Here is a 14,312-nt window from a genome sequence, read left to right as displayed (position 1 = left end):
GACTGAAACTAATTTTTATCACATTGAGTTATTATGAAAATTTCAAATTAAAATGCAAGCAAAATAGTTAGATATCATGCTTAGTGATATTATAAATTCCATTAGTTTTCTTCAAAATTTTTACAGACTATTGATAAAAATCTAAGAGAAGCAAAATAAAAATAAGCAAAACAAGCACAAATCATGGCAGCATGACCTGAAGGGTGGCAGAATATGCCACCACACAATATGCCTCTTTGGCATAAGGATTATTTTGACCTAACGGGTGGTTTTAGATAATAGAATTTAAATTACTTGTTGGCCACAGGAGTCTACGATACCAAATACCTCCTGCAAATACCTCTGGTATTGTAGAAACTCAAATACAAAAAATTATTAAGCCACTTGACTAAAAGAGATTAGTGTGTCTTCATGTACATTCTTTTATTTATTTGGTACAGAATGGTTTGGTTTATGGGGCCTCTGAATAGATGCCTAATTCAGTCTCTTGGTATTTTCCTTCTGATAGCCATCATTGTTGTCTCCCTGACGAGCTGTGTTCTCTCAAGGGTTTTATAAGTGTTCACAGCACCCTTAATACATCAGATTGTCTCACTGTGCTTTGAGAAAGGGAAACAAGATGAACAATGAGATGAACAGCAAAAACCTTCTTCAAAAGTTGTTTCATAACCTATAAGTTTCACAGCGAAACAAGTCACCCTGATGATAACTGAGTGTGTTAGTAACAAACACATGAGAGGATGACCAAAAGGGGGGAATTGCTGAAGTAATTACACAAGGAGGCCATTAGACTGAGATGGCTTGAATGTCTTGGTAGCCTGCATAAGCAAACCCAAACCCAAGCCAGATCTAATATCTGTTAATGCACTCGTATCCCAGAAAACGAATTTAAGAGCAACCAGTCACAAACACTCAACTAGGCTTTTGCAAGTAAGGCGGCCACTTAAGTTATAGCCAATCAAATAATTTCTTTTCTTTCCTTCTGCCTCATTTTTATAAAAGTCTTTCCCCCAGCTTGTGTTGATGGAGTGCTCCTAACCAATTTCGGTTTGGCACTGCTGGATTTGAGTTGATATTCCCTCAAATAAAGTCTTGAAAAAATTTTGGTGGGCCTCAGTTTACCAGATTGTAAATGATATTGTACACTTAATTTTTGTTTAATGCCTTCATTGCCATATATAGAATACAAATCGATTTTTTGGGTTGATTTTGAATTCTGCAACCTTGATGAACTTTCTTATTAGTTGTAGCAGTGGGGTTTTTTTTGGGGGGGAGCATTCCTTGGAATCAAGAAAATGATACCATTTGCAATAGCATCCAAAAATGTCAATTATCAAGGAATAAATCTAATAAAAGATGAGTGAGATTTCTATAGTGGAAACTACAAATCATCATTAAGAGAAATTAATAGAACTACATAAATTATGAGAATACAAAGTTTGGAGATTGATCATAAGAGTAGATATTTTAAAGATGTCAGTTCTCTCTAAATTAATCTAAATTCAGTAAAAATCTCATTAACATCATGGCAAGGAATTTTGTTTGCTGGCTTTCTTGCTAGTTTTGTTTTGTTTCTTCACTGTTTTGGGGTTTTCTTGTTGTTGTTGTTGGTGGTGGTGGTGGTGTGGGAGGATTGCCAAGCTGAATTTAAAAATTCACATGTAAATACTATAGTCTTAGATTAGCCAAGAAAATTTTGAAAAATTAGAAAAAAAACTGGAAGAAATTCAGCACAAGATAATGAAAGCTATATGAGTTAACATTGTGTGATATATTAATTGATATAGTGTAGTGTTGGCTCAAGTATAGATAAACTGCACAACAGAACAAAAGAGAAATTCTAGAAACAGATTGCCTCACAAATGCAATGCTCTGGTCTATGGTGACACTGCAGAGCAATGGAGGAAAGAGGGTCTTTTCAATAAATGCTGCTAGGTTGTTTGAAGGTCCATTTAAGGAAATTTAATGTGACACCTACTCAAATTTCAATAAAAACCAATTTCAGATGGATTGGAAAAATTTAGTAAGATTTAACATTGAAGCAAATGGGGCCTTGGATTTCAATTGACGGATGATCTAAATTTCTTTATCAGATGTACCACTATACAGATTGTCTATTTTGAATCAGTTTTGGTAAATTATATGGGGTAGATTAAAGAAGGGTACAAATTATTTACATTTATCTCATGGAGACGTAGATTGTATATCCCCTCCCCTTAAATCTGGACTGACCCTATACTCACTTAGACCATTATAATGTGATGGAAATTACTCCACACAAGTTCTGAGGCTAAGTTTGAAGAAGTCTTGTAGCTTTTACTTTCCTTTCTTGGGAGTCCTGAGGCATCAGGCTTGTCTTCACAGCTGACGGGAACACAGAGCCCATGTTAGAGGCACTGGAACTTCATGCAGAGGGAGAGAGTGTCTCAGTGTCCCAGATGAGCCTCCAGAGGACCCCAGCCCCAGCTCCTGTCTGACTGCAGCCATGTGAGAGACCCTCCATGAAAACCACCCACTAAGTTCAACTAACTCTTAGAATTGTGAAAAATCATCAAATAGCTACAGTTTTAAGCCACTAAGTTTGGGGATGATTTGTTACACAGAAATACATCATGAAATTTAGTGTTTTTCAAAGAATTTCATCTAAAATATCAAATATACTGCCATAAAATTCTGTATAATATCTTCTTAGTATCTTTTTAATGCCTGTAGGATCTTTAGGAATAGTATCTTTTACATTCCAGGTGTTAATAATTTATAATTTAGATTTTTTTCTTCTTTAGCAATCTTGTAGGTGATTTATTTAAAAAGTGAAAGAAAAGAAAGAAAGAAAACCTTCTAGTTTTGTTAGTTTTATTATACATTTATTTTCAATTGTATTAATTTTCTCTTTTACCTTTATTATTTCCTTTCCTCTATTTTTTAAGTTAAATTTACTTTTCCTAGATGCTTAAGATAAAAGTTCAGGTCTCGGGCTTCCCTGGTGGCGCAGTGGTTGAGGGTCCGCCTGCCAATGCAGGGGACACGGGTTCGTGCCCCGGTCCGGAAGGATCCCACATGCCGCGGAGCGGCTGGGCCCGTGAGCTGTGGCCACTGAGCCTGCACGTCCGGAGCCTGTGCTCCACAACGGGAGAGGCCACAGCAGTGAGAGGCCCGCGTACCGCAAAAAAAAAAAAAAAAAAAAAAAGTTTAGGTCTCTGATTTTTATATATTTTTCCTTTTATAATATAAGCATTTAAATCTATAAATTTTGCTCTGGAGATTCCTTTGGTTGCATATCACATGTACTGAAAATCTATTTTAACATTCCCATAGTTTTCTAATTTCTCATCTGATTTATTCTTTGATAAGCCATGGATTATCTAGAAGTGTATTACTTCATTTCCCAAAACTGGCTACTATCTCAGCTAAATACTCCTGATTACAGAATACAGAAAACTCAAGATAAAACAGAGAATGAAGCAAAGAAACCTACCAGACCCACATATGACCAAAATTCAGGAATATAAATAAAAACTATTATTGAAAACCTCTTGTTGGGGCTCAGGGAAGGCTGTTCCCAAATATGCCACAATGGCATATTGATTATTTTGAACTAGTTACTTAAGAAATGGCCAATGCAAGAGGGACACTCTGACCCTCCTTCTGTCTCCCTGAAAACAGGAAATAATCTCTCATGTGAAAGATGCACTCCCTGCATCTGGAGGTATGACAGACTTATCACCAGAGACAGGAATTCAGACCGAGAAACCTATATAAACAAACCTTGTTGTGTCTTTAATTTATTGATACTACCTCAAGCCCAAACTTTGGTTAGATTCTTCACTATTAGAGCACCCAAAACCTAAGTTTCTTTGTCCTGTCAATTACTCATCACAAACTTATTGTTTCTTTGTCTAAAAAGCATAAAAGCTACCTGCTTTGGCCACTTCTTAGGTCCTATTTCTAGAGACCTCCATGCATGTGAATTAAAATTTGTTTCTTTTTCTCTTGTTCATCTGTCTTGCATCAATTTTATTAATAGTCTAGCCACAGGAACTCAGGAAGGATAGAGGGGGAAATTCTCACCCTCCCGCTGCCCACCCTCCCCACCAGACACTCCCTTTCTCTCTCTCTCTTTTTTTCTTTTTTGCCTACGTTTTTCCTTGAAGCTGTATCAGGCAGATGCTTCTCACTCCACGTTTATTTGAGCAAAACTTTGTAAAGAAATGTGGGTTCAGATGAAAGGGAGGCCATAAGGCTTGAATATAAAAGGGACCAGGAAAGAATGAAGAGAGAATACTGTCTTCAATATTCCGGATTTCCAGGTCAAGGGGCAGGGGCTGAGGAAGCCATCAGGGAGATTTTCTGCAGGAGCAAACCAGATCTTGAGAAAGTACTCTCTGTGGATTAAAAGCCCAACAGGAAACACTTTCATGCTGCAAAGTAGCTAAGCCAGAAGGTTCTTTCTCTTATGAGTGTAATTATCTTCACTTCAGTTTAGGAGTCCTGCAGAAGACAGAAGAAAGCATTGTTTTTACTACAAGCTAATTCTACAAGCAGCTTCTTTCCCCCTCTCCCAGGGTCTCATGTTAAAGCAGTACTGTAAGAAGGGGAAAAAATTCCTAGATCTCCCTGAGCCAAAGCTACTTTAGAGAACTGGCCTTTTGTTAAGTGGCAAGAAGAAGTTAAGAATTCAAAGTCTTTCCCATTATGTCTGTCTCCTGTCTTGTCATCTCTACAACCAGTTCTAGGAGACCAAATCTATCTCTAAAAGAGGATTAAAGGGCATTACCTGTTGGCTGAAGTCCAGAGTGTCCTGGGAAAGAGAAGAGAAGATATATATTTAAACGATATGGAAGGAATTCTGTCCCCAGCCCCAGGCCCCCACCTGATATATCTCTACACCACAACATATATCCCCTAATGCCAGGGTAGACAGGAGAGCAGACACTAGGAGCATGTGATCCATGAAGCTTCTGTCACACAAATCCAGTGTAATTTCATCAGCCTTTGTGTCTCTTCCTGCACTTGCCCCAGGATCTCCACGCAAAATCTCCATGCATGTTAACTCTTCTTTTATCTCTACAGGTCATCACCTCTTACTTTTCAGCCATAAGTAACCATGAACTGTTGATTTCTGGATTTCCGGAAATTTGAGGTCAATAAAGGGGAAATAAAAGTTTTATACAGGGTCACTGATATACAGCGAACAAACTTGAGCAAAACCATCTTTCTTCCTCCAAAAAAGTCTGTGGGGCATCTCAGCTGTCAACAGGTTCCTTACCTTTCTGATTCCTGAAGTAGATGAACAGCCCCACCCCAAGGAAGAGCAGACCCAGAACAAAGGCCCCGATTCCACTCAGCATCTTGCTCTGAGCAGATCCAGACTGTGCCCCTGAGAAAAGAAGCTAGTTTTAGTGATTCTTATCCCAGATCCGACTTCTCTAATTGAGATTCTGAGATTGAGATCTTTGAGAATGGGGAAAGAAGGTTGCCCTGGAAGAACTAGAATGATTGGTCATTTCTGGAAAAGAGGTTAAAAATACAGAGTAGCTACAAGGTTAAGACATTGAACCCATTTAAATATCACAGCCCTGACATAAGGCCATGACTACAACAACTGCTGGGTGAGGAGCCTGGGACTCAATGATATTATGTAGCTGGTCTAGGGTGACAGAGCTAATAAAAGGCAGAACTGAGGTTGGACTCCCCTCATGTCAGGAAGGTCCCTATATTGCAGAGGATGTGCCCCTTCTCAGATCACAGTGAACATCTCAGAGAAACAGTGTCAGAAGTACAAGCCCAGCCTGAGGCAGGGGACTAGTGCCCAGGGCCATGTAGTGACCATGACCTGAGATTTCATGGAGGCTCAAAACAGGGACACCTCTTTTCTGCATGTCAGGCAGAATTGCCTCCCAGGGGGTATAGGTACTTGTGGAAGATATCATAGGATATCTGTAAACTATCAGAGGATTTCTATCACAGGATATTATAAAGTTCCTGTGATATCCTCAATAATAACCTCAGCTGAAGGAGAGGAGAACATGGAGCAAATAAACACATGCTATGGGGAGAGGAGAAACCTGACACTCAGGGGTAAGCAAGATCCCTTCTTGGTAGGTAAGGAACTTATGAGGCCAGAAAGCTTCTCACTCCATTCCACTGTGACAGGACTGGTCCGGCTGGGGTGCTCCACGTGGCAGGTGTAGACCTCTCCACTCTGAGGGACTGTTTCAAGCATCACCATGGTCTGGAAGGTCCAGTCTCCATTAAGGATCAGGCCTGTGGAGACCACCCCCGCCTCCTCTTCCTGGCCGTTCCGGAACCACCTGACTTCAATGTGGCGTGGATAGAAACCATTCACAGAGCAGACCAGGAGGTTGTGGTGCTGCAGGGGCTGTGTCTTTGCAGGATACACAGTCACTGTAGGCGCCACTAGGAGAGAAAAAGGTAGAGGGGATAAGTGAGGGAGAGAGAGTAAGTCACGTTGGTTGGCTGCCTTTCTGCCCCCAGTCTCTAGTCCCAGTCTTCAGTCTCCAGCAGGCCTCCCTGAAAGCTGGCTATGTAGCCCAACAGAAATTAGTGCCATAAGACTTGACTTTAATGCTTACAGTATGGGCCCATTAGATCTGACAGATGTTCAGGAAATTTGTTTTCTATTGTTTTGTTTTTTCATAGCATGAAAGAGTTATTCATTGTTGAATTGATGTGTTTACAAATCTTTGCACAGTGTATAGTGTATTATTAATAGCATGATTTCTGGAGCCAGGGTGCCTGAGTTCAAATACAGGCTCTACTTCTTACAGATTGATCCTGGGTGAGTTATAAAATTCCTCTGTGTCTCAGGTTGCTCACCTGTAAAGGGGGATAATAATACTAACATACCTCTTAGGGTTATGTGAGGATTAATGTACCTAAAGTATGTGAAACGATGGGTGGAACTTTGTCTTTAATATATGTTAGCTATTTACTATCTTCATTTACTTGGAGAGAAAATATGACTCAAAGCAGTGTGGATAAATTAGGGGACAGCTTGGGGTAGATGGGGAGACAGAAGATAAAATCCTGGGAATGCTACACTCACACCTTAGAACACCACAGAAGGGGTTCTACCCTGGGAAGCAGGAATAGACAAAGGTGACTCTTGAACTCTGAGTTGAGTCCCAAGGAAAGCATGATTCCTGAAGGGGAGAGAAAGGACCAAGTAAAGTCATTCATTAAAAAAAAAAAAACCAAACAAAACCAAAACAAAAGCTTATTATTACACTCAGCTGATCAATTCTTCTGCTTTGCAAAACAAGCAGATCTATTACTGGAATTGTATCATTTTACAATTGTCTTTCTTTTTAAGCTGGCATTTCAGTTCAGGGCAGGGTCTGAGACTCATGAATATGTGTGCTTAGCTCCTGAGACAACCCTTGACACCACCAGCCACAATAAACACAATTATTAGTTGCAAAAGAGAAACCTGGGGGGAAAATCCTTTTTACAATAATGCAAAGTGGTAGATTTAAGATTGATGGTAAATCATCACTAACAATTTTCCAGTATATTTCATTAAATAAAAATGTTTAAATTCCTAACTTGGAATATAATGAACAGAATCAAAACATAAACCACAAACCGGAGAAAAAGCTAAATCAAATGTCAGCGACTTGTTAATCTTAATGCATAGAGAACCCGTAAAATCACCGAGAAAACCACCAGGACCCCAGAGATAGTCAACAAGAGATAATTCTTAGAGCCATAACAAAGGTTAGCCAATAAATATGTGAAAAATGTTCAAGAACCTTAGAAATCAAAGAAATTTTAAATAAAAACAAAAAGATATAAATTTTCAACTGTTTGGTAATGTTGAAAAAAGATCTAATAAAGGGGAATGTAAAGTAAAATGAGGTAAATTGTTATAAGTATAAAAAGGATAATATGTAACTACTCAAATACTACTAGCGTTATAAAAAATAGTAACACCAGCATATTAAGTAACAAAATTATAATTCAAAAAGTTGATTTCACAATCATTTCAACTATGTAAAATATATATACTAAGGAGAAAAAAAGCAAGAAATTTAGACCTGAAATAAGCTTCAGAGAGATCAGAGGAGCCGCAGAGGCTCCCCTGCCCGCACCTGTCAAAAACTAGTCTGACACCTTTTCCTCAGTGAAGTGCTCCTGCACACAGACAGACGCGGCACACTTACTTCCGGGGTGTCAGGAGTAAGAGGGTGTGTGCCCAGAACGCGCTGTGACTCTTCTCCTCACAGGCTCCCAATCCTTTCACTTTCCTCACCTCTCCTCCCCCAAACCTTCCCCCAACCACAGACACCTTGAAGTCCCTCCCGCATCTCTAACCGCCCACCGCAGTCGGGGTTTCCTCCCCTCCCTTCCCCCTCGCCTCCCCCACAGGGACCACCAAGCACACCCGGAGCCTCCCTCCTGCACCCCTCCCGCCACACCTCCCCTCCCTCCCGGGCCTCCCCACACCACACACGCTCTCTCCCCTCTCACAGTCACTGACAAAATCACACACGGTCTCCGGACAACAGGCTCTCACAGGAACCCGCCTAACTTGTACTTGCTCACAGCCCTACACACACCCCGCCCCCCGAACGCAGTCTCCTCTGTCCGCGTCTCTGTGTCTCTCTGTCTCTGTCTCAAACACACACTCACACGCACTGCACCCCCGCCCGCTGGCCGCCCAGCCCCGCGCTCACCTCGCCGCTGCACCGTGAAGCTCTCCACAACCCCGTAGTTGTGTCTGCACACAGTGTCCAGCTCGGCCCGGCGCCGCTCCAGGAGGTCCTTCTGGCTGTTCCAGTACTCGGCGGACCGCCGGCCCAGCTCGGTCACCGCCCGGTACTCGCCCACGTCGCTGTCGAAGCGCGCGTACTCCTCCCGGTTATAGATGTGACTGGTCACTAACCGCACCCGCTCTGTCCCATTAGAGAAACGACACTCGCCCTTAAACTGAAGCATGAAAAGTGCTGTGGGGACAGGAAAGATCTGATTACCTGGGCGGGCTCCTGGGAAGAGACTGAGGGCAATAACCACGAATGCAGGGCACCCAGACGGAGGATGGGGCACTGACACTCCCTTATTGGCTCCACTGGCACCCTCAACTACCCCACGGGTTCATCTTTGATCTGCAGGGTCAAGCGAGACCATGGTGGGTGGAGGAGACCCCTCTGATCCTAAGGCATTTGGGATGCAGTCAGCTCTGTACTTGGCTGGAGACCTCCAAGCCGGAGCCGGCTGGGGATTTGCCCCATCACCACCTCCTCCTGAATGCCTCCACCGGAAGAACACTCTCTGCTTCCTCCTCTCATCCCACAACCCTTTAGCTGTTCCTGAAACACTTCCTTACCTAGTGCTGACCTTGTGCCAAGCCTGTGCTGCTGCCCCTGGGATTCCACAGAAGGAAAAACAAACATCTCCCCTACCTTCTAGGAGCATAAAATTTAGTGAAAGTGATGGACAAAACCCAACCACACAAGAATTAATTATACAGGAGCCAGAAATGTCACAAGAAAAGCGTGGGGATCTAGAGCAGAGAATAATTACGTTAGGGTGTCAGAGAAGTAGTCTCTAAAGACTGATATTTAAGATGTGACAGGAAAGGTTAAGTTGATGTGAGCTGAAAGGGAGAGTGGGTGTAGGGGGGTGTATGTGAGGGAAAGAGGAGGCATATTTCAGGTAAGGGTAATATCGTGTGCAGAAGCTTGAAAGACATGATGAACTTCTGCAAGAAATCAGAAAAAAACAGTTCACTGAGCACAGAGAGTGAGGAAGGAGGAGGGTAAAAGACTAGACTGGAGAAATGGTGTGGGGTACTTAGAAGCCTTGGAGACAATGTTAGGATTTTGACTTCATACTAAATGTAATGGGAAACCCTAACCCTAACCTAGGTTAGGTAGAGATACGTGAAGCTACTGAAGCGTTACAAGGAGGGTCATTTATGTTTACTTTTAAGAAATAATTGTAGGTACCACATAGAGATTGGATTTTAGGAGTTCACAAGTGGAGACAGGGAGACCATTTAGGAACATGGTAGAATTCTCCAGTGAAGGTGTGCTTGTGGCTTCATTTAGTGTGGTAGTGACAAAGACAGTAGTAAAAATAGAGTGAACAGATTTGGGGTAGATTGTTGTATGACTTGTAAATGAATTAAATGGTGGGGGTTGGTGGATAGGAGGTCAGGCTTATCCCTCAGGACTTTGTCTCCACATATCTCCACAAATAAAAATCAAATTTCTCACCATGACCATCAGGGCCTAACATGATCTGGCTCCTGATTTCCTTTCCAACCTCATCTTCTTTCACTCCCCAACTTGCTTGCTCTGCTTCAGTCACTCTAGCCTTCTTTCTGTCCCTTAAACAGCAAACATCTTCCCACAGTTTGGCCTTTCCCTTGGTCCCTCTCCCTGGAGCATTTGTCCCTTAGATCCCTCCCATGTCTGGCTCTTCTCATCATTTATGTCTCAATTGAATGTCACCTTTCCAGGGAGAGCTCCCTAGACACTTGAAGTGAGGGCAGGTGAATCCAATATTCTCTGTCCCGTAACCTTGAACTATTCTTTTCAGAGGACTTGTTGCTCTCTGAAATGTTTTTTGGTTTTGTTGGTTGTCATTGTTGTTGTTAAATGTTTATTGGATTGTTGTTTTTCTTGTCATTAAGTAAGTTCCAAGATAATTGGGGATTTTTCTATCTGATTCAGATAGGATTGTCTGAGCCTAGAATAGAGCCCAGCATATAATAATAGTTGCTCAGAAAAATATTTGTAGTCTAAATTAATAAACCCAGGGTTCTAGGAATTGATTTTTGTGCGCATCCCAGAAAGCAAGAAAGGGTTCAGCTCCAACACTCTTTTATTCTGATGACACATTATATCCCTTCTACTTCTCATGAAAAACCCAAATTTCCTCTTTCTTCTTCTACTAGTTGGAAGAAACATTCACAGGGAAGAAATGGTAATTTTAAGAAAAGGGGAAGAGTTCATTATGTTCGAAATCATCCAGCGAACCTGTTATAATGCTGAGGGTCTGTGCATACTTTGGGGATTATCAGATCTGGTGATGATATAGCTGGGGAAAAATAGGGAGGAACTAAAATTTGAGGTAACCAAACATAGCTGATTAAGGAAAACACAGGGCATGTTGCATGATCTTATGAAATTTGGGTCTAAGACTCCAAGAGACCAATGAGTTCCTTTGACTTGCTTACCAGCTTTCAGCCCAATGGGATGGAAACAACTTTCACACTGTCTGTACCCTAATGAGGTACATGGTTTCCCATGTAAAACTGCAGATATTTGACTATCTGTGGACTACAAAATCAGAATTTCATATAATTTATTCTATGCTCCGGCCAGAGAAGGGGGAGATATGGGGGAAACTGATAGTATAGAAAGGCTCAGGCTTCCCTGGTGGCGCAGTGGTTAAGAATCCGCCTGCCAATGCAGGGGACACGGGTTCGAGCCCTGGTCCAGGAAGATCCCACATGCTGCAGAGCAATTAAGCCCATGCACCACAACTACTGAACCTGCACTCTAGAGCCCGTGAGCCACAACTACTGAAACCCTCATGCCTAGAGCCCATGCTCCGCAACAAGAGAAGCCACCGCAATGAGAAGTCCGTGCACCGCAACGAAGAGTAGCCCCCGCTTGCCACAACTAGAGAAAAACCCACGCACAGCAACAAAGATCCAACTCGGCCATAAGTAAATAAATTAATTAAATTAAAAAAAAGAAAGGCTCAAAATAGATTCATAATGGTCACTAACCTGTGTTGGGTGTTCAGAAGATGCCTTGCATTTTTTAAGGCATCAAAGAACACCCCATAGGTGCTCTTTATCCACAGGGTCATTCCAAGTACTAAGAATCCCTGCTTCAGCTCCAGGTGCCTTACCCGGGAGAAATAGAGAGAAAACTAACCCCAACTTCTGTCAAAGAACTCCTAGTACAGGGATTCAAACCTTCTAAACATTGGAGTTCAGGGAAAATGGAAAGAAGATAATGGGGGATTTCCCTTGATACATCCTCATATATTAGGGAGAGGTAGCAGCATCACAGACCCTGTTGAGGACATAACACAGGACCTTCTAGGAGACATCTTCCTAATTATTTAGATTCGCCATAAAGTCTTCAGAGAAACTTTCCCCTTTTCTTGTACAATTCAACATAACAAAGAGATCTGTTAATGGAGAATTATTTTAACATCATTTTTTCTAAACCTTTTCAAACACCTGAAGGGATGAGATGCAAGGCTGGGGAAGTTTCATTGCAGGACACTTGAGAAGAAATAGACTATAGATATGGAGGCTATGTATGCCACACTCGTTGAGAGGGCAAGTATCCAGGCACCTTTTGTTGTAGATAGATTGGAGATCCATGTGATAAAGATAGGTGGTCACTAAAAACAAAGTCACTGCACCACCAGGGAAGCCCGAAAAGTCACAATTTTTAAAGAAGGCTGTTCTGGACTCAGAGATAAAGCTAACTCACTTCCTTCCCCCACCCCACAATAGCTCATCCCCCAAAGTGTTCACTTACATTGGGTCTCCCTGGCCCAAGCGAGGGGCGGGCTCAGCACCATCAGTATCACTGTCAGAGCTGCCATCCAGGAGCCTCCGGAGAAATACAGGGACACCATGCTGGAGAACAGGAGAGGACAGTGTGTGAGGGGAGCAGGCAAGTCCCGCTCAAATGGGTAATGTGACTCTCCTCCACCCAAGTGATACCAACCAAGGAATTCAGTATTTGCTCCTGGATTGGGTTATCTCAGTGTTGGAGAACCAATCAGCATCACAGATGAGAAGCATCATCAGTTACTGGTCAGAGATTCAATATGAAGGTCCTCTTCTGAAACTTAGAATTTCCTCCTTTAAAAGGATTGTTTTAATTTAGTGCTTTAAATGTTTGATCCAGTTGTATCTGACACATTTTATTTGGGCTTCTCTTGAGAGCCAGCTCCCTGCTGGTCAATGATGTGTCACATGTTTGAGCCTAAAGATCATTCATTTCTCTTACTTGAAGACATAGATATTTTGACAAATATATGTGTGAGTGTGCTTAGGAGCTGAGCAGGTAGAGAGAAAGTGATTGCAATTTAGGAGACCTTTAATTTGGTCCTTCTTGTACTTGTAGATTTGGCGAAATTATTTAACCTGTGCAATTGAAATGAAGGCACTGTGATCGTTCAGGTATAACAATACTGAAAAATGCTGTGATTCTCTGGATGCTTTAAGGAACACCATCCCCTGGTAACTGATGATGTGACAGAATTATAGCTGTTGTTTAGAGTATAATCTGTACTTCCTGACTGGCAGGGGTGTCTCTGATAAACTAAAGGAAATGGAAATTTAGTGAATTACTTAACATGAGTGAAAAACTTTACAGGTTTGTCTCCTGATGCTGTCTAAGTTTAGTGGCACCTCCAGAATATTCATACAGAAAGGGGCTTAGAGGAGGCAATCTGCATGGAATGGAAGACCTTGAAGGCATCTTTGTAACATTTAACTTAACAATGTGATAAAGCTAGCTGTACTGATCAGAGTTCGCAAGTGACTGGAAGATTGATAAAAAGTCAAAGTCAGCCTTTGACACAACACCTCCTCTTTAGAATAATTAATATTTTATGTAAAATATGTTCAATTCCTTATGCTTGGCTCCCATTAGGATTTTCTTATTTTCTTGGGAACATGTCCTCTTATAATTCACTTTCTCTTGCTTTATCCCCAGAAGATATTATAAGAAGATGTTGCTAATGAATACATTATGGAGTGTTCATAAATAGAACCCTATGAAAAAACTATGAATTATATCCTTTGATGTAGTCATATAATCTTAAAAATGTAATTCTACTTTTAGATTAATATCACACATTATATTAACATAAATATAATACTTCAGATTTAGAATGGACTTTAAATGCAACTATTTATTTAAAATTATGCATTAATTCACACTCTGCCCAAGCCATTCTTTATGTGCCTTAATATTTCTAGTGACAGTACTCATCATGCTGCTTTAAAATGATTAAAATTTATTGAGTAAATTTTGAGAGCTTTACTTAGTACCCAGAATTATACAAAGACTTTTTATATGTCTTTTTAAAATGTAATTCTCACATCATCTCAGTGATTCAAGTACCCTTTTTAATCCTGCAAATGGAGAAAATAAAATAGTGGAAGGAGGTAAGATAATCTTTGCAAGGATACAAGACTACTAAGTGGTACACTCCAGATTGAACCAAGTTACATGTGATTTCAAACCCTGCAAGCTCAGCCATCACATCATACCACCCAAGATTTAATTTCTAAAGAAAATAATGTC

The 14,312-nt window shown here is 41.2% G+C and overlaps 1 protein-coding gene across 1 annotated transcript; it reads right to left on the bottom strand.

Moving 5' to 3' along the window:
• Positions 1-4,106: 4,106 nt before the first annotated feature.
• On the bottom strand, positions 4,107-12,631 carry LOC307059806 (DLA class II histocompatibility antigen, DR-1 beta chain-like). The gene is made up of 6 exons (XM_079714043.1): positions 12,531-12,631; positions 8,697-8,966; positions 6,136-6,417; positions 5,267-5,377; positions 4,775-4,798; positions 4,107-4,488 (listed from the first exon to the last, which is right to left on the bottom strand). Exons 1-6 carry the CDS (start codon positions 12,628-12,630, stop codon positions 4,475-4,477), a joined length of 801 nt encoding a protein of 266 aa, XP_079570169.1. The 5' UTR covers position 12,631; the 3' UTR covers positions 4,107-4,474.
• Positions 12,632-14,312: the final 1,681 nt, after the last annotated feature.

This window comes from Hyperoodon ampullatus (genome assembly GCF_949752795.1).
Source record: "Hyperoodon ampullatus genome assembly, chromosome: 10".
Classification (NCBI taxonomy): domain Eukaryota; kingdom Metazoa; phylum Chordata; class Mammalia; order Artiodactyla; family Ziphiidae; genus Hyperoodon; species Hyperoodon ampullatus.
This window is presented reverse-complemented; position numbering and strand designations above follow the sequence as displayed.

Excerpts from the sequence above, each read along its gene's own strand:
- LOC307059806 (XM_079714043.1), bottom strand. The coding sequence starts at position 12,630 with ATGGTGTCCCTGTATTTCTCCGGAGGCTCCTGGATGGCAGCTCTGACA. Across the intron at positions 6,418-8,696 it reads CTTCACGGTGCAGCGGCGAG|TGGCGCCTACAGTGACTGTG; the intron begins GTGAGCGCGGGG and ends TTTCTCTCCTAG. Across the intron at positions 5,378-6,135 it reads TCCTGTCACAGTGGAATGGA|GGGCACAGTCTGGATCTGCT; the intron begins GTGAGAAGCTTT and ends TTCTTTTCTCAG.